Source organism: Erinaceus europaeus, chromosome 13 (assembly GCF_950295315.1).
Source record: "Erinaceus europaeus chromosome 13, mEriEur2.1, whole genome shotgun sequence".
NCBI classification, from domain to species: Eukaryota; Metazoa; Chordata; class Mammalia; order Eulipotyphla; family Erinaceidae; genus Erinaceus; species Erinaceus europaeus.
In genome coordinates, this window is record NC_080174.1 from 46,487,732 (window position 1) to 46,512,611 (window position 24,880).

At 38.1% G+C, this 24,880-nt stretch overlaps 1 protein-coding gene across 19 annotated transcripts in view; it reads right to left on the minus strand.

The window, feature by feature from the left end:
- Nucleotides 1-24,880, minus strand: part of PUM1 (pumilio RNA binding family member 1) — a 126,122-nt gene that overhangs the window by 50,172 nt on the left and 51,070 nt on the right. For 11 of the 19 annotated variants that reach the window (XM_007522451.2, XM_007522450.2, XM_060205719.1 and 8 more), the window contains 4 exons: nt 24,487-24,595; nt 23,347-23,525; nt 11,516-11,682; nt 9,257-9,527 (listed from right to left, as the gene is read on the minus strand). The exons of 1 other annotated variant lie outside the window; for it this stretch is intronic. In XM_007522451.2, coding sequence (XP_007522513.1) covers nt 9,257-9,527; nt 11,516-11,682; nt 23,347-23,525; nt 24,487-24,595 — 726 coding nt within the window. The remainder of the gene's footprint in view (nt 1-9,256; nt 9,528-11,515; nt 11,683-23,346; nt 23,526-24,486; nt 24,596-24,880) is intronic. 7 more of the 19 variants (XM_060205720.1, XM_016187868.2, XM_016187869.2 and 4 more) reach the window with 2 other exon arrangements.

The window sequence follows — 24,880 nt, forward strand, 5'->3', positions numbered from 1 at the left end:
ATAATGTCACACACATGGCACAAGTTCAAACCCTGAAAGCACATGGAAGCTGCAGTGCTACAGTGTCTTCCACTCTTCTCTTTCTATCAAAATGTAAAAGAAGCCCAAAGCAGTGAGATTGTTCCTACACAAGGCACTGGCTCAGCAAAAAAAAAAAAAAAAAGAAAAGAAAAATTTCCTAATCTATAAACACAGAGTCCAACTCAACCCCATTCTGCCAGTCCTAGCTTTTTACCAGTTTAAAGATATTACCCATAGTAGACAAATAAGAACTCAAACTCTGGAGCCAGAAAGCCTGGCTTCATATCTCAGTACAAAGGACCACACTTACATTCTTTTTTTTTAATTATGTTTATTTATTGCATATAGACAGCCAGAAACTGAGAAGGGAAGGGGAGATAGAAAGGGAGAGACACCTACAGCCCTGCTTCACCACTTGTGAAGCTTTCCCCCCTGCAGGTGGGGACCTGAGGCTCGAACCCACATCCTTGCACACTGTAACATGTGCACTCAACCAGGTGTGCCACCCAGCCCCATTCTCTCTTTAATAGGGACAATAAAGATGTCCATCTCAAAAGGTTGCTGTGGATATTTAAATACAAACATCTAAAGTACTTTAAACCATTATTTGTGATGTTCTTTCTAATGAATGGGGAAAGCTCCCACACACAAACACATCCTGATTTACCTCTTATAGTTCCTCCCTCAAAAACACAGCTCAGGATGTAGAATGCAGAGTGCAAGACCATTATTAACAAACATTAACTGTTGTCAGATGGCCACAGGAAAGGACCTTTGCTGTTGATGAATACTTTTTATAATACAGTCTTTGCAGGAAAAACTATGAGGACACTGAATTTTAAGGTGAGACAATTCCATATAACTAGATTTCAGTGTGAGAGACAGCACAATCGTTAATAGACTTTTTGTGTCTGGGGCTCTGAGGTGCACAGGACTGAACACTGTCCCCTTCTCTTTTTTCTTTCTTTTTTAACTTGACAGAACAGAGAGAAATTAAGAGGAGAGTGGAGAAAGAAGACATACCTGCAGCTCTGCTTCACCGCTTATGAAGCTCTCCCCTGCCCCCTTGGTTTTGTCTGGTTTTGGTTAGTTTAAATGGGACAGAGAGAGATTGAGGAGAGAAAGAGATAGCTGCAGCACTATTTCACCTCTACAGGAAGGGGACTGGAGGTTCAAACACGAGTCCTTGGATATGGTAATGTGTGTGCCACTGCCAGGCCTACTCTGATTACTGCATTTTCAAAAGGTAATGCATATGGGGGCCAGGCAGTGGTGCATCTGCTTGAGTGCACATGTTACAGTGCACAAGGACCCGGGTTTGAACCAGCACCCACCTGTAGGGAGGAAGTTTCATGAGAGGTGAAACAGGGATGCAGGTGTCTCTCTGTCTCTCTCCCTTCTCTACCACCCCTTCCCTCTCGATTTCTGGCTGTCTCTATCCAATAAATATACTTTAAAAAAAAAGAAGAAGAAAATATTTTTTTTAAAAAAGCAATACATGCTGCATCCTCTCCCATCTGGCTAGGACTGTGAAAGAATAAAAGAGTATTTCAATTATGACTTTTCCCCCCCCATACTGTCATCAAATCTCCACTTTGATTTCTAAACAAATATGATTGTGTTGTGACATAGTAATGAATTTCTAAAATATACTTAGTGACATATGAATAAGTGTTTATAAGAATAAAGGATATGGCTTTTTAAAAAAGGATGTTGCTTAAGCATCACAATACAAACTTCTATATAAGCTATATAAACATGATTTTGTCCTTTTTTTTTCTCAGAATCAAGGAGGAAGGAGTGAGGGTGGGGAGAGAAGTACACTTTATAGATTATCTATGAATTTTTAATTTATTTTATTATTAAATAGAGGCAAAGAGCATTTAAAAAAAAAAAACTATAGCACTAAAGATCCATGAGTGTCATGAGCGTTGAGTTTAAACCTAGGTCTTATCTGTGGCAAAGCAGCGCTCCATACACGTCAACTATCTTACCTACCCTGTCAATGAACATTTAAAGTCACAGTAAATTAAAAGGTCTTAACCCAAGATCTTCGTACTTGACTGGTACAATTATTTTTAAGAACATTTACCAAAAATTTAGCATTTCTTTCAACTATAACTAAAAGTAAAAAATACATCGATATTAGCAATTTTTACCAAGTACCACACATTTTCGTATTATTTTGTGATGCTAGCCATATTTTTATTAAGCTCACATTGACAGCGACTTTTATTTCATTTACATTATGATTAAACTACAAATATATCATTAAATTTTAGTAACATACTGATATATACACTCACATTTATATAATGGGTTTCCTTTGTATTTATAGTGCATAGTTTAAGAGGTTCTTTTTGGCACCAAAAAAGGTTAATAATCCCTGTTCTAAATCTGGTAAGAAATCTTAGAAAAGTAAATTTTTCAAAATATTTATTTATTTATTCCCTTTTGTTGCCCTTGTTTTTTTATTGTTGCAATTATTGATGTCATCGTTGTTGGATAAAGCCCAACTCCCAGAAGCATAAATTTTACCCACATGCGGGGGCTTCTTGAAAGGTGAAGCAAGACTATAGGTGTCTTTCTACCCTATCTCTCAATTTCTCGCTGTTCTATTCAATAAAATAAAAAGAGAAAAATGGCCACCAGGAGCGGTGGTGTTGGCACCACGATCCAGCTATAACCCTGGTGGCAAAAAAAAAAAAAAAAAAAAAAAGTGGGGTAGGCCTAAGTACAGAATGATTAACAGATTACTATTCAAAACCCAGAGTAGACCTACACCATTAGTTGAAGTGGACTAAATAATTATCTTTTCCATTATTTTGTCTGATCTTTCTTTCTGTATTCCAATAAACTGAAAATAATAGTTTCATGAAGATAGTTTATTTACATTAAATCTGAGCTTTACCTTAAAGGACATAGGAAGAGATTATCTATGGGTTTCCAAACCAGATCCTCTTGTAGAAATACAAAAATAAGAAAACTTATAGTCTGTGTTGTCCATTAGTTAAAAAGTCAAAATTTAAAAAAAAGCAAAGTATATATTAAAAAGTATATGCGAGGCAGGGAGATAGCTTAGTGGTTATGCAAAAGATTGTCATGCCAGAGACTCTGAAGTTCCAGGTTCAACCCCATGTATAACATAGCCAGAGCTGTTTTGTGCTCTGGTAATAATTAAATGTCAGCATTAGATCTCTAGTCAGTCCTAATTACTGTCTGGGACTCAGACTTGATTCACAATGACCTACACTTAATAACCAAATGCACCTATCTCCTGTCCCTCCTGTCTGTATCTGCCACAAAGTCGCATCAGACTATGATGATACTGCATCTCTGTGTTGTATTTCCAGCAGTATACATCCTATCTGTCTTTCAAGTTAGGACTGTGCCACCTTTGGTCTTCATCCAGCCCTCTCTTGGTCTGGCAGTATTCATAACCAAAAAATTCAACACTCATTTATTTGTTTGCTTCATATGTGACAACTTGCAGAACATCATTTCTATCTTCATGGAAGAAAACAATAGTCAACAATTCATTTACATGGATAAGAAAATGCTTAACATCACTACTAAACAACACAAGCAAGCAAACGTGCACGCGCGCGCGCGCGCGCGCACACACACACACACCACCGTCGTAATTAAGACACTCCTCAAAAATGCCTTGTCATTGTTTACAAGGCATACTAGTAAACTTGGCAAAATACTCAACACTATCTAGTAAACCTCACAAGTTGCTGCTACCTAACGCGACAGTTTCTACATTATCTACTGACTACACGCTTGTCAGTTCCTAACTTCAAGACTGTAGTGGTACTAGTTCATTTATGGAATTTCCATTCTGTTCTGATACAAAAAGTCAAAATAAAAAAGCAAAGTATATATTAAAAAGTGCAAGCCTAACAACAAGACAACAAATAACACCATCCAAAAATGGGGGGAGGACATGAACAGAATATTCACCACAGAAGAGATCCAAAAGGCTGAGAAACACATGAAAAAATGCTCCAAGTCTCTGACTGTCAGAGAAATGCAAATCAAGACAACAATGAGATACCACTTCACTCCTATGAGAATGTCATACACCAGCAAAAGTAGCAGCAACAAATGCTGGAGAGGGTGTGGGGTCAAAGGAACCCTCCTACACTGTTGGTGGCAATGTCAATTGGTCCAACCTCTGTGGAGAACAGTCTGGAGAACTCTCAGAAGGCTAGAAATGGACCTACCCTATGATCCTGCAATTCCTCTCCTGGGGATATAGCCTAAGGAACCCAACACATCCGTCCAAAAAGATCTGTGTACACATATGTTCTTTGCAGCACAATTTGTAATAGCCAAAACCTGGAAGCAACCCAGGTGTCCAACAACAGATGAGTGGCTCAGCAAGTTGTGGTATATATACACAATGGAATACTACTCAGCTGCAAAAAATGGTGACTTCACCATTTTCAGCCGATCTTGGATGGACCTTGAAAAAATCATGTTGAGTGAAATAAGTCAGAAGCAGAAGGATGAATATGGGATGATCTCACTCTCAGGCAGAAGTTGAAAAACAAAATCAGAAATGAAAACACAAGTAGAACCTGAAATGGAACTGGCATATCGCACCAAAGTAAAAGACTCTGGGGTGGGAGTGGGTGGGTAGGGAGAATACAGGTCCATGAAGGATGATAGATGACATAGTGGGGGTTGTATTGTTAAATGGGAAACTGGGGAATGTTATCCATGTACAAACTATTGTATTTACTGTTGAATGTAAAACATTAATTCCCCAATAAAGAAATATATTTTTTTTAAAGTGCAAGTCTTACAAGGTAATAGCTTAAGATTCACCTCTACCATTAAGTCTTTCCTTTCTCTATAGAACAGGAGGAAGATTTTCTCATCTACATTTTCTAAGACATAAATATGAATGTCTCAGCACATACCATAGTATACTTGTACAACATGAACTACTGAGTGAGTCATACTAACAGAACTGAGAGTCACTGGAATAGGGGAAGCTTGTTGCAATCATGAAAAATGTTCTTGATTACAAACTTGAACAAAAATACAAGTGGAGGGTCAGACGGTGGTACATCTGATTAAGCACACACATTACAGTGCACAAGGACCCAGGTTCAAGACCCTGGTCCCCACCTACAAGGGGAAAGCTTCAAAAGTGATGAAACAGGGCTATCTATAGGTTATCTTTCTGTCTCTCTATTCCCCCTACCCCTCTCTATTTCTCTCTGTCTCTATTCAATAACAATTTTAAGGAGGGGGGGGTGAAAGCAAGAGGTTATAGTTGGTAGTCTATAAATCTGTGATCACACTGTAATTACGCCTTAAAAAGAGAGATACAGACATAATGGTTTTGATTTGGAGATCAAAGCTTGTGAACCTTGAAGAGTAAGAATTTACATAAGAAACAGAAAGTGGAATAAACATGAAATCAAATGGATAAAAAGAAATAGAAGGATTAAAGGTATTAACAAGCATCAATTTCTAGTAGGAAAAGTATGCTTCTCTCTTACTGGCTTCTATACAGGAGGCTGTGAGTGTTCAATGAGTTTGAAGAAATTTAAAAAGAACCTTGGGCCAGTGATTACCATACATGCTATCGGGGCAGCCAGTAAAAAAAAAAAAAAAAAATATATATATATATATATATATATATATATATATATATATATATATATACACTAATCAGAAATGCAAGAACTGTGGGTTAATTAAAACAGTCATCTAATCATACAACAATTGTGACTCTATGTAGCAATATTCCTATGTTGCAGCCACTAAGATGTGTATAGTCGGCAACAGGAGTTAAACTTGTAAATAATAGTGCTTACTTTCCAAAACTGCTGAAATGTGATTATGTGGTGAAGATGTCCTTCATTTTATAAATCCAAATAGCTGAGGTGTTTGATGTAACTGTGTTAGTACTACTCTGTGTATATAAAAAAGTAAATTTTTCAGGAGTCTGGCAGTAGTGCAGAGGGTTAAGCACACATGGCGTGAAGCACAAGGATCCTGGTTCAACCCCCTGGCTCCCCACCTGCAGGGGAGTCACTTCACAGGCAGTGAAGCAGGTCTGCAGGTGCATGACTTTCTCTCCCCCTCTGACTTCCACTCCTCTCTCCATTTCTCTCTGTCCTATCCAACAAGGACAACATCTATAAACAACAATAACTACAATAAGAACAAGAGCAACAAAAGGGGAAATAAAGTAATTTCTCTATTTCTTAAAAACTGGTAAAGTTATTTTGAAACCAAAAATTAATAAGTAGGAAGAGATCTCCAAGTCCTTACGAAGAACAATTAAAAGAGAATAAAAGTTTTGTTCAGAGGCTAGTGGCATAAACACTTCATAAGTAACAAGCAAAGTAAAAGTAAGACCTGGAATACAAACTAAGAACCAATAGTGATCAGAGCTGCTAGGGAACTTCATACCAAATCCCCCACAGCCACCCTCACTCCCACCCACACACATCCATATGCACACAAGAGATATTGTAAAAGACATCAAGTAACTTTTTTCTAATTAATAGGTTAGAGGATTGTGAATAGGAATGACCTACACTCATATACCTCAATCTCAGCAGAAAAATTCCCACACTGAAATTCTAAGCTAAGAGGCCAGGTGGTGGCACGCTTGGTTAAATGCACACATTATAATGTGCAAGGACCCGAGTTCAAGTCCCTGGTCCCCCACCTGCATGGGAAAAGCTTTGCAAGTGGTGATGCAGCACTGCAGGTTTCTCTGTTTCTTTCTCTCTTTCCATCACCCCCCCCTCTCAGTTTCATTCTGTCTATATCCAATAATAAATTTAAAAAAAAAAATTTTTTTTTAATTAGAAAGGTGGGGGCAGAGCCAAGATGGCGGCAGGACAACTCCTGACTTGCTGTAAAGCAACAGCTTAAGCACTGGGAGTCTAGAGTGAGGGCAAGATTTGCAGCCACCAGGCTCCAGATACTATTATGATGACAACCAGATTCCCCTGGGCAGACGACCCCACCAATGAGTCCTGGAGGCCTGCTTCCCCCAAAGCCCTGCCCCACTAGGAAAAGAGAGAGACAGGCTAGGAGTATGGATCAACCAGCCAATGCCTATGTTCAGTGGAGAAGCACTTACAGAAGCCAGACCTTCCAACCTCTGCACCCAATAGTGACCCTGGGTCCATGCTCCCAGAAGGTTAAAGAATAGGAAAGCTATCAGGGGAATAAATGGTATACAGAGTTCTGGTGGTGGGAACTGTACCCCTCTTATCCTATGGTCTTATTACTGTTTCCATTTTATAAATAAAAATTTTTAAAAAACTGAGGGAAGATATGTGTAGACTATTCACCAAAGAGGCCAATAGAAATGAAAGGGAAAAAAAATGTTCAACGTCACTGATTATCAGAGAAATGCAAATAAAAACAACAATAAAATACCCCCCAAAAAAAGAAATTCTAAGCTGGAGACCCAGGAGGTGGCACAATGGGTATGGTTTTGGACTTGCATGGGTAAGGTCCAGAGTTCAATCCCCAGCGTCACTATGCCAGAATAAAGCTGTGGTTCTCTTTCTTTCTAATGAGTATTATTTTTTAAATTGTAAATTCAACAAGTTCACATAGTAATGCTCCCTTATATTTGCCAATGTGGTACAAAATATTTTAAAAACTAATAAATATTTAGCACCTGGACTAAATTTTCAAATTGTTTCAAGGATTCATTGTGAAAGGGGGCAAAACAGTCAAAGTTTCCTTTTAGGAAGAGAAAAGGTATAAAACGACAATTTTAATGAAAAGATAAGCACATCTATCAGGAACTATAGGAAGAATAGTGTATACATTTTGTTTGTAGTTGTGGAGAATGGTGTTAGTAAACCTAAAATAACTTCCTGATAAAAGCAGAGTGTGCTCATTCCTTAAAGAGGTTCCTCTTTGTAACTTTAGTATCATTAGCATTGTTACATAGTGCCTAACAATCAAAATCTACTTAAAATCAACTATGAGAACACTAAACTAATATTATAGCAAAATAATGCCCAAAGACTAAGTCACCTTTCCGCATCGAAGAATTTCCAAACTTGGGCTAGGGAGATAGCATGATTTAAAAAAAAAACTTCATGCCTGATGCTCTAAGGGCCCCATGTTTAATCCCCAGCACCACCATAAACCAATGCTGAGAGGTATTATGGTGAATCCTCCCAATCCCTATCCCTTCTCCCCCTCTTCCCCTCCTCTCTCCCATAAATGAATATTACAAAAATAAAAGAATTTCCAAACTTCATGGCCAAGGAGATGACGCGATGGGTGCAGCATTAGCAAAGTCCACAAGCAACGTTCTTGTTCTCTCTTTCCTTTGTCACTTTTGTGATTAAGAATAACCCAAGATCTCACACCTCAATCTAGGAAGAAATATTCCTACATTGGAATTCTAAACAGGATGCCTGGGGTAATGACTAAATCCATATATATATATGGTTCACCAAACTTCAAAATGGGATTTTCAACTTGACAGACCTAGAAGTTTACACCTGATTCACTAAACTGGTTTAAATACATAAGAAAATTTGTGCAAGGCTATCTGTCATCTTTTAATAATTCAGACAGTTGGTTTTCTTTTAAATTAAGCCAAAAGGTCAGTAAAGTGATAGACATACTACGCCTTCAAAACTGCATGTACAGTATTTTCTGGGGTCTTGAGACTAGAAAAGCAATGTAACTTCACTGCATATGTGTTAAGTGATTTGTGGGCATTTTTCTCCTTAATCACATATTCTAATTAATTTGAAAGTATATTTTCCCCCATAATAATTCACCTAAAGAAAGGTTTGACTAAAAAGAAGGCCTGGCGTTGGACACCTGACAGAAGTAACAAAACAAAAAACAAAACAAAAAGATTATTTTAAAAACAAAACAGTATCATTACAAATGCATTAATCCTGACAGATTAATTAAGTTTCCAAGGGGGCTGTGTTCTAAGAGGTACACTTCACCCACAGCCCAGCACATGGAGGGTAAAAAGGAGCCAATAAAATTACACTAGAAATAGAACGGTCTCTTGCCATTATGCTCAGCATAATAACCAGCTTCGTGAGAGGGAACACCAAACACTTTATAAACCTACATCAATGCTGGGCTAAGAGGGGCTGACTAGTTATATCCTAAAACAATGCCACCCTCCTCCCATTCCCCCGTTTTTGGTTTTTTGAACAGTCTACTGGGAGAGTAGAAAGAGTGACAGAGACACACACAGTACCTGTTGTTGAGAATTGTAGTCAAAAAGTCCCACAGTTGCTGCTGCTGAGTCCACAGGTACCTGCGTGCCTGAATAATCAAACTGAAGAGGCTCCATGCCCACATGTTCCATGGGGTCCAAGGGGACACTCTGGGACTCCATGTTGGAGAAATCCTCCACAGGCTTGGCACCATTAGTGCTGGTCAGCTGGGCTAAGCCCTCAGAACCATTCTGGTTTGGACCCAGAAGATCCACTTCATTAGCAGAGTTCTGGCAATTACCAGGGGTACGGCTAAACAGAGAAAGTAAAGGGCATTAAATCTTATTTTGCTCAGGGAGGGACTCTAGTAATCCAAATTTAAGGACAATGTCTTTGGTACAGCTCATCAGTAAACTACTTAGAACTGTTTCTACAAAGTAGTCTGAGTCTCTATAGTACTTATATGCCATAACCTGTATGATTACTACTCATTGCCTTCTCATCACAACCCACCCCTTACATTTACATTAACTGCTATTAATTTTCAATTCTTTCCAAAGGATCTAGATTTCAGTAATAATGAACTGGAACCAAGGAGGAAAAAAAAAAAAATCCACTACCGATTGGCATCCATAACATACCAAAATGCAGATAGTAACTGCCCCCACCACCAAGGATTAGTATAATAACTAAGTTTAAGGGTAAATTTTGCATCAGAGAACGAGTCTATATTTTACATTATTGTACTTTATTTTAGGTACTATCTGGATACTACTGAGCAATGCTACAACTGCCTCCCTAAACGCCTTCTAAGAAATTAGAAGAAACAGACCACTATAAGCAATACAAATAAACTCACTATCTAGGATACACTTCCCTAAAGAGACACTTCTAAGAATTAAAACTAAAGTGAATCATTTCTCACCTACACCACGATAGTTCTGAGAGAAAAGAGGCCCTTTTTATAAATATTCTGGGACACAGGAATAAGTAAATATTGTCTCCTGGGTAACTAGGACATATCATCATCCTTTACATAGCGGATGGCAAGACTGTATGATTCCAAATCATACAATCTGATGTATTCTAGTCAGGGGGTGTAACCAAACAGTACTTTCTATGCCCTTCATCCCTAATAGAAACTCTGTAATTGGTACAAGTTAAAGCTGTTATGTGCTTTCATGCATACATAGACACACATTTTCCTCCCCCTTCACCACCACCACCACATCCAAAGTCAAATAACACAAAACACTGGTTCAGGCTCCATGAGGTTCAGTGTGGAGAGGTTACCTACACACTGAAAGACCTCTTACAAGTGTTCATTACTTTCTGTCTCAAACTTCTGCCAAAGACTAATTATTCATATTCACAAGAAACAAAAATTAAATTAGGAATACAAAACAACTAAACGTTTTACATATGATGATCCAAAATATTTAATTTTGGCATATGTGGGCATTAGGATAAAAGAAGGGTGTGTGGGTGCAAAGTCACACATATATTAGATTTACACTAATGTTAAAATTGTTCGTAACTAAACTCCCTACCTGTGCATCACTAGCCAAGAACATCCAGGTTTTTTTAAATTATGTATTAATAAAGACTGCCTACATAACTGATGCATAACAGCCAAATATGGGAAACAGATATACGATTATTATTCTTAGTAGTATGTATACTGATCTATAAAGTAAAGCCTGCAAATCAACTTTAACCAGAAAAATAGAGCCATTCATTGAAAAGGTTATGATTTTAAACAAGCCATTTAAGGTACATGTCTATTAATTCAAGATCAGGAAGATAATCCCCGATCCACCTACTAAAAGAGCTTATAATACTCAAATGAAATAATGGATCAGTAAGTTCTCAACTTGATTTTCTTCTACACTAACAAGCCAGAGAGAATGGCACATTACTAACCATAACTCTCTGAGATAGTTATTTGGGAAAATTGTTACTCGCCCATTCATGGTGATTTTTTGAGAATTACCGAAATACCATAACTTTTCTGACGACTATAAAGAGATATATATATATATATATATATATGTATATATATATATATATATATATATATATATATATATATATATATATATGTCTAGGCAAAGTACCAAACAGTGAAAGACCCTAGAAAATTCCACCTTATTAGCTGATTTAGCACTTCTGAAATAGCCTAGACGAAACACAATTATGAATACATGTAAGGACTTAAAAAATCTAAAAAGAAATAAAACTAAATCAAAATAAAAACCCACAGCCCACATTCAAAAGTCAGAAGTGAAAAACATACAAACCTAAAATCTTTGACGTCTGCATCAATCCCATTCTGCACTGGTAGACCATTGGTCTTGTCCATCACATCACCCTCCTCCTTCAAATCTCCTAGCTTATCTCCATCAAACGTACCCTTGTTCTTCTTTTCACCTTTGTCGTTTTCATCACTGTCTGCATCTCTTGGGCCCTGTTTAAAAAATAGCTTCAGCTTCACTAATCATCAACTAATAATAGTGGGCAACCACTGTGGACAACAGACTACTCTAGATGCTAATTAAAACAGGAGAGTGTATCTATGCCCTTCCATGACATTACAATCTAATTAACAAACAACACAGAGGCAGGAACACTGCAGAAAATCTTGCCAAATGAGGGAGACAGACATACATTTATGTTACAGAATTTGAGACAGTCTTACCATACCCAAAGTCCCACCACCATATCTTTCCCCTTTCTATCCAAACCCAAGTCATTATCTGTTGGCCCCATTTCTCTACTCTCAACTCTAACCTATATTAACAACAGACACCAGATAAGCCTCAAGTATGACAGCTAGTAGTACATAGGGAAAGTGTTCAATCTACTAAAACAAAGTTCCGCCTTACCTCTGTCTCACATAAAGCCCCCTTCACATTCCAAATACTGAAATAAATGTGGTCTGATGTCATTTCAACTATTTAGTATTTTCTCTTGATTTTACAGGGGTGTGGGTGATTGTACACTGGGTTAGATGCACATACTACCAAGTGCAAGGAAGGACCCAAGTTCAAGCCCCTATTCCCCGCCTGTGTGTGTGTGTGGGGGGGGGGGGGGGTTCCACAAGCAGTGAAGAAAGTCTGTATATATCTATGTTCCTCTCTCCTTCACTACCTAATATTCTCTCAATTTCTGTGTCCTAATAAAAATTAGAAAAGAAGAAGGGAGGGAATGGAGGGAAGGAAGAAGGGGAAAAGGGGGGTGGGGGGATTCATAGTGCCAGCACTAAACCCCAGTAATAACCCTGGTGGCAAAATAAATAAATCAATAAATAAACGGGTTTTACTATCTGTTTGTCCAATGCTACACTTTCTTGAGATTATGTGAGAGCACGCTAAGTTGAATCCCTGGTGCAACATTATCTTTGGAGTTTGTCAAACTGCTAAGATTAGAAAACTGGCATACCTAATATACCTGATAAATCAATGGCTTCTTTTAAAAAAAAAAAAAAAAAAAAAAAAGCCGTCTCCACTTAGCAACACACAAAGACCTGAGCCCAAACATAAAAACTAATGCTCTCTGATTTCCATAAAGAAAAGCAGCTTTGGTTTAGTGAACTGACATGATATGGAGAGCTTTCCAAAATCTTAGCAGTGAACCTGAACTGGGGTTGGTGTATTGCACCAAAGTAAAAGATTCTTGGGGGGGGGGGGGGGGGGGGACAGGTCCTGGATAGAGATGACAGAGGACCTAGTGGGGGGTGTATTTTTATTTGGAAAACTGAGAAATGTTATACATGAACAAAGTATTGTATTCACTGTCTATTGTGAAACACTAATCCCCCAATAAAGGGGGGGAAATCTTAGTAGTGGATGAGTAATTTTTTGCTTTTGGGAAACCAGAGAGAGGCACTCTTTAAAAAGCAATACATATACTGGGACCAAATTAAAGCTTCTGATAAAAGCAAGATCCAACCAGATGAGAACTGCTAAAAAGCATTTCTAGCCACAAATTCTATCAGGGTGGGAGGGTTTAAAATATGAGACCGAAGCCGTACTCAGATGTGAATGGGCAAACTGAAGATGCAAAATAAACAGATACCCTATGGTATTTCAAAATCACTGGCCCCATAAGGGCAGCTCCTAGACACATTCATAGACCTGTCAACTAACAACTGAGAGCCTATTTTCATTTCACTTGTGCTCAAATGTAACACAGAAAAAGAAAGATGTCATAGCCAATATGAACAAATGAACACATAGAAGTTAGAAAAAATAACTCAAATTCATATGGCATCAAGATGTTAAATTACAATTTGGGCAGACTTTGAGATGCAATATTCACTGCAGAATCTTCAAAGTACCTTTCAAATATAAGGTTGTTAGTGGCTAAAATGGAGAGAATGATAGCCAGTTAAGCATCACATTAAGATCCCAAGGCAAAGATAGGAATATGACAAGATTCTAAAGACTAAAAGACCTTGGGAAGTCAGGCAGTGGGGCACCTGGTTAGTTGCACACAGTACTATACACAAGGACCTGTGCAAGAAGTCAGGTTAGAGGCCCTGTTCCCCACCTGCAGCGGGCCACTTCTCGAGCAGTGAAGCAGGTATGCAGGTGTCTTTTTATTTTTATTTATTTATGACTGGATAGAGATAAATTGAGAGGGAAGGGAGAGATAGAAGGAAAGAGACAGACACCTCCAGTCCTGTTTCACCACTCATGAAGCTTTCCCCCCACAGGTAGGGACCAGTGGCTTGAACCTGGGTCCCTGTGCACTATAATGTATGTACTTAACCAACCAGGTGTACCACCACCTGGCCCCTGCAGGTGTCTGTCTCTGTATCTCCCTTCCCCTCTCATTTTCTCTCTGAAAGAGAGAGAGGGAGGGAGAGAGGGAGAGAGGAGGAGAGAGAGAGAGAGGGAGAGGGGGGAGAGAAATGGGGCAGGGAGTGGCCATCCGAAGCAGTGGATTTGTACTACTGGCACTAAGCCCCAACAACTGATTGCGGGGGGGGGGGGGGGGGGGCGGCGCACAGCACCTCACTAAAAGATCTTTCAAGAACCTGTGATAATAGCGCTCACTGGTCTACTGAAGAGGCAAAACTGAGAAAAGCTACGCATTAATTGTCAAATTTCCTGCACTAAATTCAATAGCTAATATCAGTTCAAAAATATGACCAAAAAAATTATATAGACCCAACAAAAAAATCCAGCAGAGCATGATGCTGAAGTTCTAGTTTCACAAATGAAGCAGTGTTGCAGGTGTCTCCTGCCTCTCTTCTTCTGTCTCTCGTCTTCTATCAAAGGGGGGGGGGGATAATCAGGAGCAGCAGAGGAGTCACGCAGGCAACAAATTTAAGATGTAACTGTAAAGGCTGGGGGTGTTCCCTTTCTTTTGAAATTATCATCAGTTACAATCCAGGAGGTGGAAGGAAGTGATATAATCTACATGTCAAACAGCACCACCTAAGTTACATATCATTAATTTCAGTAACATGAGTATTAAAACAATCATTGCAATTCCCATACCTGTGTAATCTACTACAAACCATCTGCTCCAAAGAAGCATTTCAGCCCTAATTTATAAACCATTTAAAAGGTCTGAGATACAAATAGGAAGGAATTGGGATAAAGAAACATAAATTAATACCCCACACCACCATAAACCAGAGTGAGCTGAGCAATACCCTGGTATTTAAAAAAAAAAAAAAAAAAAAAAGTTAAGTTAAACCAAAAAAAGCAAGAAATCTGTGACGAGGGAGATCTTTCTGAAGTGGCAAAACTCTGTGTTGCCACTTTTCCTTAGTGACTTCCTTACATAGTATTGGTGAAAAGCTGTTTAGTTTATCTGTAAGCCAACTGCTCTGACAGGCAAATTTAATCATTGATTTTCAACTATACTTCCAAAGACCAGATTTTCAAAAATTTATCTGGAATAAGCATTAATAATGTTGTACAATCTACTTATATAAAATGTATTTACGTGTTTCCTAATCTGTATGAGCTATTAACAAGGAGGGGAACTTCTGCTTCCTGGATCTGGATGGTTTACATGGGTGTGTGTATTTATTTTTGCATAAAATTATGAAGATGAATGCTAGGGATTTTTCAATACACAGGTACTATTTCAACAGAAAGCTCACTTTAAATAAGTTCAGTAAACCGGGAGTCGGGAAATAGTGCAGCAGGTTAAGCACATGTGTCGCGAAGCACAAGGACCAGCCTAAGTATCCTGGTTCAAGTCCCCAGCTGCCTACCTGCAGGGGAGTCTCTTCACAGGCGGTGAAGCAGGTCTGCATGTATCTATCTTCCTCTCCCCCTCTGTCTTCCCCTCTCTCTATTCCTCTCTGCCCTATCTAACAAAGATGACATCAACAACAATAATAATAATAACTACAACAAAAATAAACAAGGGCAACAAAAGAGTAAATAAATAAATATTTTATAAAAGTTCAGTAAACCAACCACAGCCTTAAGTGCTATGATTTCTGAGTGATGCCAGCAGCAAAATGGGAGACCATGCTGCCAAAGTCTGTTTTTAAAAGAAAACAGAGGGAGGTTCTGTGAGATGGTGCAGCATTGGATTCTCAAGCATGAGGTCCCAACTTCAATCCCCAGCAGCATATGTACTAGAGTGATGCCTGGTTCTTTCTCTCTCTCCTATCTTTCTCATTAATAAATAAAATAAAACAGAGGGGCTAGGACCATAAAAATGGTTACTTAGGGGGTCCAGGTGGTAGCGCAGCGGGTTAAGTGCAGACAGACAAGCACAGACAAGCACAGACAAGTGTAAGAATCCCAGTTCAAGCCCTCAGGCTTCCCACCTGCAGGGGATAGCTTCAAAAGCAGTGAAGCAGGTCTGCAAGTGGTTATCTTTGTCTTTGTCCTGTCTAACAACAGCAATAACAATAACAAAAATGGAGGGGGAAGATGGCCACTTGGTCAAATGGTCGGTGGTAGCACACTTGATTGAGTGCACGTTACACTGCACAAAGACTCGGGTTTGCACCCTCATCCCCACCTGTAGGGAAAAGCTTTGCAAGTAGTGAAGTAGATCTGCAGGTCTCTCCCTCCCTCCCCTCCCCTCTCATATCCCCTGTCCTCTCTATTTCAGGCTGTCTCTATCCAATAAATAAAGATAGTAAAAGAAAAAAAAAAGGGGGGGCCACTTAAAAAATATAAAGATCCTGGAGAGAAAAGATATATATATAAGTGGGGTAGTAAGTTTTACGGTGATTTAAAATATTTAATATTTAAGAAATGTATATGGAGCTATAAATGTCTCCGTAGCTAAGCCTATAGAGAACAGAGACTTGACTTCAATCATTAATATTTATAATCATGTGACTTTGAACAGGCCATTAAATGTGAATTCTAGATTTTCTCATTTATAAAAAAGGGAGGATATTTTTGTTTTAAACCAATGTAGCTGTGAAATAATGCATATACAGTCGGTTTCATAAAGTATAGATCATTTTGTACAAATGAAACAGGTTATTAACAAAAGCTTTGCAATGGGTGGTTATTTCTTTTTTTTTAATATTTATTTATTTATTTATTCATTCCCTTTAGTTGGCCTTGTTGTTTTATTGTTGTAGATATCGTTGTTGTTGGATAGGACAGAGAGAAATGGAGTGATGAGGGGAGGACAGAGGGGGAAAGAAAGAGACACCTGCAGACCTGCTTCACTGCCTGTGAAGCGACTCCCCTGCAGGTGGGGTGCGGGGGCTTGAACCGGCATCGTTCCGCCAGTCCTTGCACCACCTGCATTTAACCTGCTGCGCTACAGCCCAACTCCCGGATGGTTATTTCTTAGGTAACACTATCTATAATATCAAGATTACTAATCTTAAGTGCCTTCAACTAAGTGGTTAAACTGGAATAAAAGTATACAGTCAAACTGGTTCCCCAGGATCAATACAATGACCCTATGGTTATCAAATGTCAAAATCTTGTTAAAACTTACAGGTATCGTCACTCTTTTTCCAAGAATCTGATTTAACTGGCCTATACTGGATCAAATGATAATATAAAAGCTTCTTCTCCAGTAACTTTAACTGAGGACTCACAAGTAAGATGCCTGTGATTATAGACAACATAAAGGGGAATTTTATGACTTGTTTTGTTTTGCTTTTTGTCACAAGACCTAGTACACAGTAGCATTTTAAAAGTCAAACAAAAAGTTAAACGGGGGTGGGAGGGAAGGTCACAGTTTTTACTCTGGATTTCCTTTCAAAGAATGCTAATTCAAAACCCTAGTGCTCAAAGGCTTCAGTGAATATTCAAAATGCAAGTAAGCAAGCCCAATTAAAATATCGTAACTAGGGCCAAGAAGGATTCTGAGAGGGCCCAAACTGTATACAAACAGGTGGGAGAAAATATCTCACTAGTAGGTATCAAAGAACTGAGAAAAAGAATAAGCAGAGTGGTGATCAGAATCTTAAGGCTCTATTTCCACATAATAGGAAGGTAATCTCAGGGAATATTAATTCTAAATGAAGTCAAAGAAAAAAGAGCTTAACTTCTCAAACTGTAATAATCTCATCACATGGTAGAAATCACATTCAATGAGACTAGCAATTTTCCTCCTTTACATCTAAAAAAGGAATTATTTTGTCTATCTGTTTGACAAGAGTTCAAACACCACAACAATAAGCAGATTATCTCTTTCTCCTCTGGAACTGTTTTTGGCAAAATGTAATTTCACGTAAAGATCAGCAATTTGCAGCTCAATAATAAAAAAAAACAACTATTAAAGTTGAGAAAAAGCTTAAAATTATTAGTCTTGTGAATCATTTCAAGTCTTCACATATTAATTACAATCCTATTGTGAGATTAGTCAACAGGCCAATACCGCATGCTATAAAGTAATATAACTAAGAACTGAAATTTGCAGAAAAATTTCAAAACCAGACCAACATTTCCTTCTAACCTTCATTTTCCTCCTCCATGAATTAAGACAATAATGCTTAATTTAATAAGCTAACTCATAAAAGTGCGATCTTTTTTCTTTCTTAATTACTTTTACTCAGTTCTCACTTTTCCTCCCCAACCATCTTCAGGTATACCCACCCTGACCCACACTCCCCACAAAGCTTCTAATTTGCTGGCTATATTAAACTGTTCCAATAAAGAAATTGTTACGGTGCTACTCATCAGATCTTACATTTCACTGGGTTTTCTGAATTATTTTTAAGATCAACCCAAGACCAACTACTACATTTCATTGAATTGGAAACATCATCATTTTATGTGCTACTGAAAAAGAAACACTGACCTGGCAATCAACTATGACATACTATCTTTTGAAGAGATGCATCCTAATTTCAAAATGATAAAAGTGAGTAAGTGTGCATTTTTGAAATACTGGAACACAGAATAAGCCAGGCACGGTTTGTACGATCACTCAACTCCTGATATGCAGAAACATAAGAGTGTTCCACACTCTGCTGTGGTAATCAGATCAGGAGGAAAAAGAAAATGTATCTTAAATGTGTAGAAAGATGCTATTATTATAGAGATGGAAATCAAAAGTCAAGATTTTCTAAAAGTTTTATTTAACCCTGTCCAGTCATTATACAAAAGCTTGATACCGTGCCAAGTATAGTCTAGATTTCTTTTCCTCACATTTCTGATTTTAATTTTTCTGGTCAGTCTATTTCCAAGAAAATCATGTTCTGTATCAGTATTTATCAAACTTTAATATGCATACAGATCATCCTGGATCTTGTCAAGATGCAGGGTAGGATGTGAAATTCTGTAGTTGTATTAAGTTCTCAAGTGTTACTAATGTTATTGGCTCCATGGGCTTTGTACAGCATAATTTTACAGGCCTTATAAGCCATTTTCACACATGTTACATAGCTATATGAATTTGTATTGGTGGATTTTATGTATGCTCATTTTGCAACAGAGAAATTAAGGTCTAGCTAAGATTCAAATAATACCTAACTTTTACCAGCATTACACTGCAAGAACATTTTAAGCAGAATTAATTAAGGTGTTAAAAGCACTTAAAAGAAACGTAGCTGAGCGATGGGGAGAGGGAGAGAGGCAGAGAGGTAGAGAGGGAGACACTAAAGAACTGATCAAATTTTGTGACCAAAAAAAATGAATTCTGGGGGATGGGATGGAGAATGGTGGAAAGTAGAGAGGAGACCAACAAAACTTTGGTGCTAGGTACAGTATAGAACTATACCGCTAGGGAGTCGGGCGGTAGCGCAGCTGGTTAAGCACACGTGACACAAAGCCCAAGGACCGGTGTAAGGATCCCGGTTAGAGCCCCCGGCTCCCCACCTGCAGGGGAGTCGCTTCACAGGCAGTGAAGCAGGTCTGCAGGTGTCTGTCTTTCTCGCCTCTCTCCATTTCTCTCTGTCCTATCCAACAACAACGGCAGCAATAACAACAATAATAACTACAACAAGGGCAATAAAAGGGAGTAAATATTTTTTAAAAAAAAAACTATACCGTTATATTCTGGAAAGCCATTATTCAATCACTAAAAGAAATTAAATAGAAAAAATACTGTATAGGGTGATCTCATTTTTCTAGGTATCATAAAGCAGAAAGGTAGAAAAGATTTAATTTTCTGACTAGGCTGAAACCAAAAAAATAGGATCTTTAGGTGGTAGTTTTCATCCAGTGTACTCAAAATATAGTAGTTCAAAATGATTTTGTAATCACTCTGAACCATGCTTTCTTTCTTAATGGGGTCAACGGGAGATGGGGCAGGGGCTGTGGGGGAGGTGATCAGTCTGAAAGTACTATTAGCACAGAAGCCAAACTACACTGAACATTTATGCATAAAAATGAACTTTAAAAAGCCCAGGAAAGGTAGACAAATAGTTTAAATATCTATATTCAAACTATAAACAAGAAACACTTACTGAAAATAGGGGACCACTATAGAATAATAATATATTCCTTGAGAACTAAATAACCTTTATCTGAAAAGAATTTTAGATATCCCATCAAAGATAGTGTTTTCAGGTAGAGGGCTTGAGGGTGGGAGGTAGGGATAGAGGGGAGGGATGAGGTGGTGGGAAGGGTATCCAAGCTTCACCATGGCTTACTGGAAGCAATGTTGGTACATCCACTGAAAAAGGGAAAACATCTAGCCCATTAGACACCAACTGCCACTCGTTAGAACAATTCTGCAAAAAGAACATTCTCTTAAGCCTATGAACTCAACTCTCTGAGCAACAGATTAAATATAAAGGTTCATGCATGCCATGGTAAGAATAAAGTGGTCCAGGTTTTCATAATCAGAGCTTTAATCAAGTTTCATCCTAACCAACAGGCTTGGGTTAGGTATTAGAGTAGAGGGTACAACAACTAGGTTGATATGGTTAAGATACTCAAGTCTCCATCTACCAGAAAACGGGATAAACCAAGGAGACAGACTGCATGGGGAGCTCTTGTTCTCATTATGTAGTATCCATTATATGCAACTTATGTCAAAATGTGGATACGACCTCTTTACCAACAACTTACTTTCTAAAAAGAGGCTGGGATGTGGACTTATAGAACTTTCCTTTGTTTTCAAACAAATCTATAAAGCTCAGTTAATAGGTGATTATTATAAAGTTCAATTTTCTGATCTAAGACCGTAACCTTCTACAGTCACAAGAATGTAAAAGAACTAAAAATCACCAGTCTTCCAAGACAATGATGATATAAACCACCTTTATAAAAATACCACACATTAAATGCAAAAGATTCAGATTTTTGGTAAGAATAGCGTTCTATTGAAATAATTGCTTAGGATGGTGCGGGGTGGTGGCGCATTTGGTTAAGCACACGTTACAATGCACAAGGACCCAGGTTCAAGCCCCCAGTCCCCACCTGCAGGGGGAAAGCTTCTCGGAGTGATGAGGCAGTGCTGCAGGTGTCTGTCTCTCTCCCTATCTCCCCATTCCCTCTCAATTTCTGGCTGTCTCTAGCCAATAAAGATAATAAAAAATAAATTTTAAAAATCCAAGGTTTAAAAAGAGGAGGAGGAGGAGGAGGAGAAATAATAATTGTTTAATTTAGGGCCAGGGAAATAGCAGGGTGGTTTGCAACAGGCGCCAGTTCAATCACAGGCAACATCATAAATCAGAGCGAATCTGAAGATGGATGGGTGGGTGAAAGGATGGATACTTAGAGGGAGAAAAGAGAAGCACTGATAATTCAGTCTCAGATATTTCTGTACTTATCTTAATTCTAATTACTTTGTTGCCTCCTACAAACTTCACAGTAACTTGAGCACATGCCTCATGGCAATACCAGCCAATTAAGACCTGGCCATACACATGACAGAGTTCACAGCAAGAGTCATGCAGGGTCCATTTCATCACACTAGCAATATACCTATATAGGAGTTATTTACTTCTATAGCAAACAGCAAGATGTTGTTGGCAGCAGCTGAAAGAAAGCACTTCCTCGATGAATATGTACTCATGAGATGAAGACAAAATGAGGACAAAAAAGAAACTGGCAATCAGGTGAAAGAATAGAAGAATAACACCAGTTTTCCATGGGAAAGACAGGTCAAGTATAATCTGGTCTGATCCTCGCATTCAAAGATTATCTGCTTCTTCACAACCAACCTCTTAAGAAAGGTCAAATAAAAGAAGTCTTTTCCTCTGACCCACAAAAAAATTACTAGATCTGACCTGTCTTTTCGCAGGCTCAAGAGACAAAGGAACAAGCACATCAGCTTTCAAATGGGTAGTACTCAAGACTCTCTAAGATAAAGTCCAAGTTTAGTCCTTCAATCTTCCTAAGGGTTACTATGAAAATAAAAGATCATCTTCCAGCTCAGTTCCTCACATCAAACTTCTAGCTATGGAGCTGGGAGAAATCCCAGCTAACCTTCTGAATTAAAATTCATTTCACTTTCTTTTTTACTGTTTATCTGTAAAATTAAATGCCCTGCCACATGTCAACTATCAAAGTCAGTTGACACACCTAAAGTAAAGCTAGCTCCATGTGGATTCTGGTTACCTTAGAAGTTTCCTATTCTCATGTCAAACACATTTAAAAAAAAAAAATCAATTCACTTAATATCCACTACCATATACAAAATATTTTACTTACATTTGAGGAAGGTACGTCAAGAAATTAACTAGTAATACCCCAAAGAAGTTTAAAGTGGAATGGAAAAAATAGGAACAAGCCTCTAATATCCAACAACAAACTTGGGAAAACAAAATGACAACAAAAGTAAGTAATATATCTAATGAGACAAAGTTATTGATACAATATGGGGAAAAAGAAGACCCTTAAGTGAGTAAAGATAAGTAATATTATCCACAAAACAAAACAAAAAAAATAGGGAATAGGGGCTTTGGAAAGGTAGAAAACCATTTCATTTAAGTAAGGAAAATAGGAGGAAAGACAGTGACCTTCCTAGCTGTGATTTAGACTGTTAAACGAGACACAGAATACAAATGAGGAATACTCAAACAGAAATGCACTAGACTTGGCCCTAAAAAAAGAATTAACTTTGAAGAAAGCTATCAATGATCTTTGAGGATGACAACTTAAGATTTTTAAAAGGTCCATGTGTCGACAACTATAATACCCCCACCCATGAGGGAGATTTTTAAAAGGAAGGGGTTGCAGAGATCAACAGTGATAAATCAAAAACATTGTTGATATAGACTTAACAAAACTTCAAATTTTTCTAACTGGGCATGAGAGGCAAAGACATACAAGAAGAGCAAAAGATATTCCATAATTAAGGCCTAGACAGCAAAATAAGAATGATCCTACATATCTGATACATAAGGATTCTTGGGTACTAGAAAATCACTGCTCTCAAACCTACTCCTTACTGACATCTGCATTACCTGTTCTTTTTACTTTAGGGGTAGGGAAGGGTGACTTTAAAATGGTGTTTTCTGGGTGACTAATGAACTAGGATCTATTGAACATATTACACTAAAATTTTGTACCTCATGGTTACTCACTATATCCCCAAAAATATCATTATCTATTTCAAAGTTTAGTATGCACCTACTATGTTTGCTGAGATCTAATTACAATAAAGGTATTTTTTAAGTACCCTATTAGCTAGTGCTATGAATATCTAAGGAAACTAAACAAGCAGGTTTTGCTTTAGGGGGGAAAAGAGAGATACAGGAACAAGTTCCTCAAATCCAACTTACAAATCCTCCTTTTCTTAGACAGGAATCGCCCGGGGATGAGCTCAACACATACTCCACCATGCTAACGCCTAGTCCCCCACTCTCCGACCGTGGGGACAGTACAGAATTGACCTCACTGTTCACATGGAAACTCTGACCAGGTCTTCTCTGCACCATGATTGGCTGGGAAACTGAATGATCTACAAAAAAGATACACAAGCATGATACAGTGCAGCCAGAGGCTCAAACAAATTACGAGTGATGTCTCATGGATAAACCAATGACTGGGAAATCAGGAAACCTGTCATGCTCAATTGAGCCAAAACATCCTAGTGTGTTATTTGACTAAGTATAATGTTCTACATGAGCTAAGGAAACAAAACACACACTCATATATCCAGGATAAACAATTACAGCAGTTTACATAACTGGTTTATCTAGCTAAGTGGATAAATTAATGTTTATCCCTTTCAAGTAGTAGGATTCCTTTTTAATATATTTATTGGTAATATTACTAAAGGAACATGTGGTTTTACTGCCCTTTTTAAGAACATTATCATTTGATCTTTTCTGATGATTCACTATCATCTGAGGTTCCATTCTTAAAACATGCTGTAGTACAGCACTTCAGCTTCTGGGTTTTCTATCTCCTTCCTTGCAATCTTTCGTTTCTTTCTGCTGTCAGTGTTTGCCTCTACAGATTCTCCCCACCCCTGCTCAGGGGCAGTTGTCAGAAGAGCATCCATGACCAATGACTTGATTTGGCCCCAACCACACTTTTAGAAAGATCATTCCATACATGGTACACAGTGGCAGGGGAAAGTAAAAGAAACATGAACTTCAATGGCAGGCATGGATTTTCTAATTCCAAGTATGCTGATAGCAGTATAGATCAAGAGGGTACACCTGAAAATAATTATGGTCATTTCAAATAAGACCATTTCCCTGTGGCTATCACTTCAATGAAATATTGAAGATGATTTTTTTATTATGTTTTAGTAAATTACATCATATAGGCTCCTTCATGGCAATTATACTACAGGGTAGGACACTGCTTGACATGCTTATGTCAGTGATGAAAAATTCATAACTTGCCAATTGTTGAGAAAAGGAGCTCTAAGACAGGCATAAATCACAGTACAGATGCTAGATCTAGATTACCTGATGTTCCCCAGGCACTGTCTCGCCATTGATCACCCAGGAATATTCCTTTTGGTCCATCTTTGCTGGATTCATCTGTTTCCCAAAACTTTTTACCTGGCAAGAGCTGCTGCAAATTAAAAATAATAGATGCTTTTAAAGAATTCATAAAGGATGAAAGTACAGCAGTCAACACTTTCTTTTAGACAAGGGTACTGAAGATGCTCATGTGCCCTGAAGGTGTTTAGTAAACATGTTCTGACAATACAGCTTGTGGTCAGAACACAACTGTATATGTGGTCGAGGTCACAGAGAACCCTAAGTCAAGGGGATAAGCTTAAATATATCTGGAATTATTTGGGAATATAACTAAATAATAGGGAAGTTAGGGAAATAAACTAATATGAGACTTGTT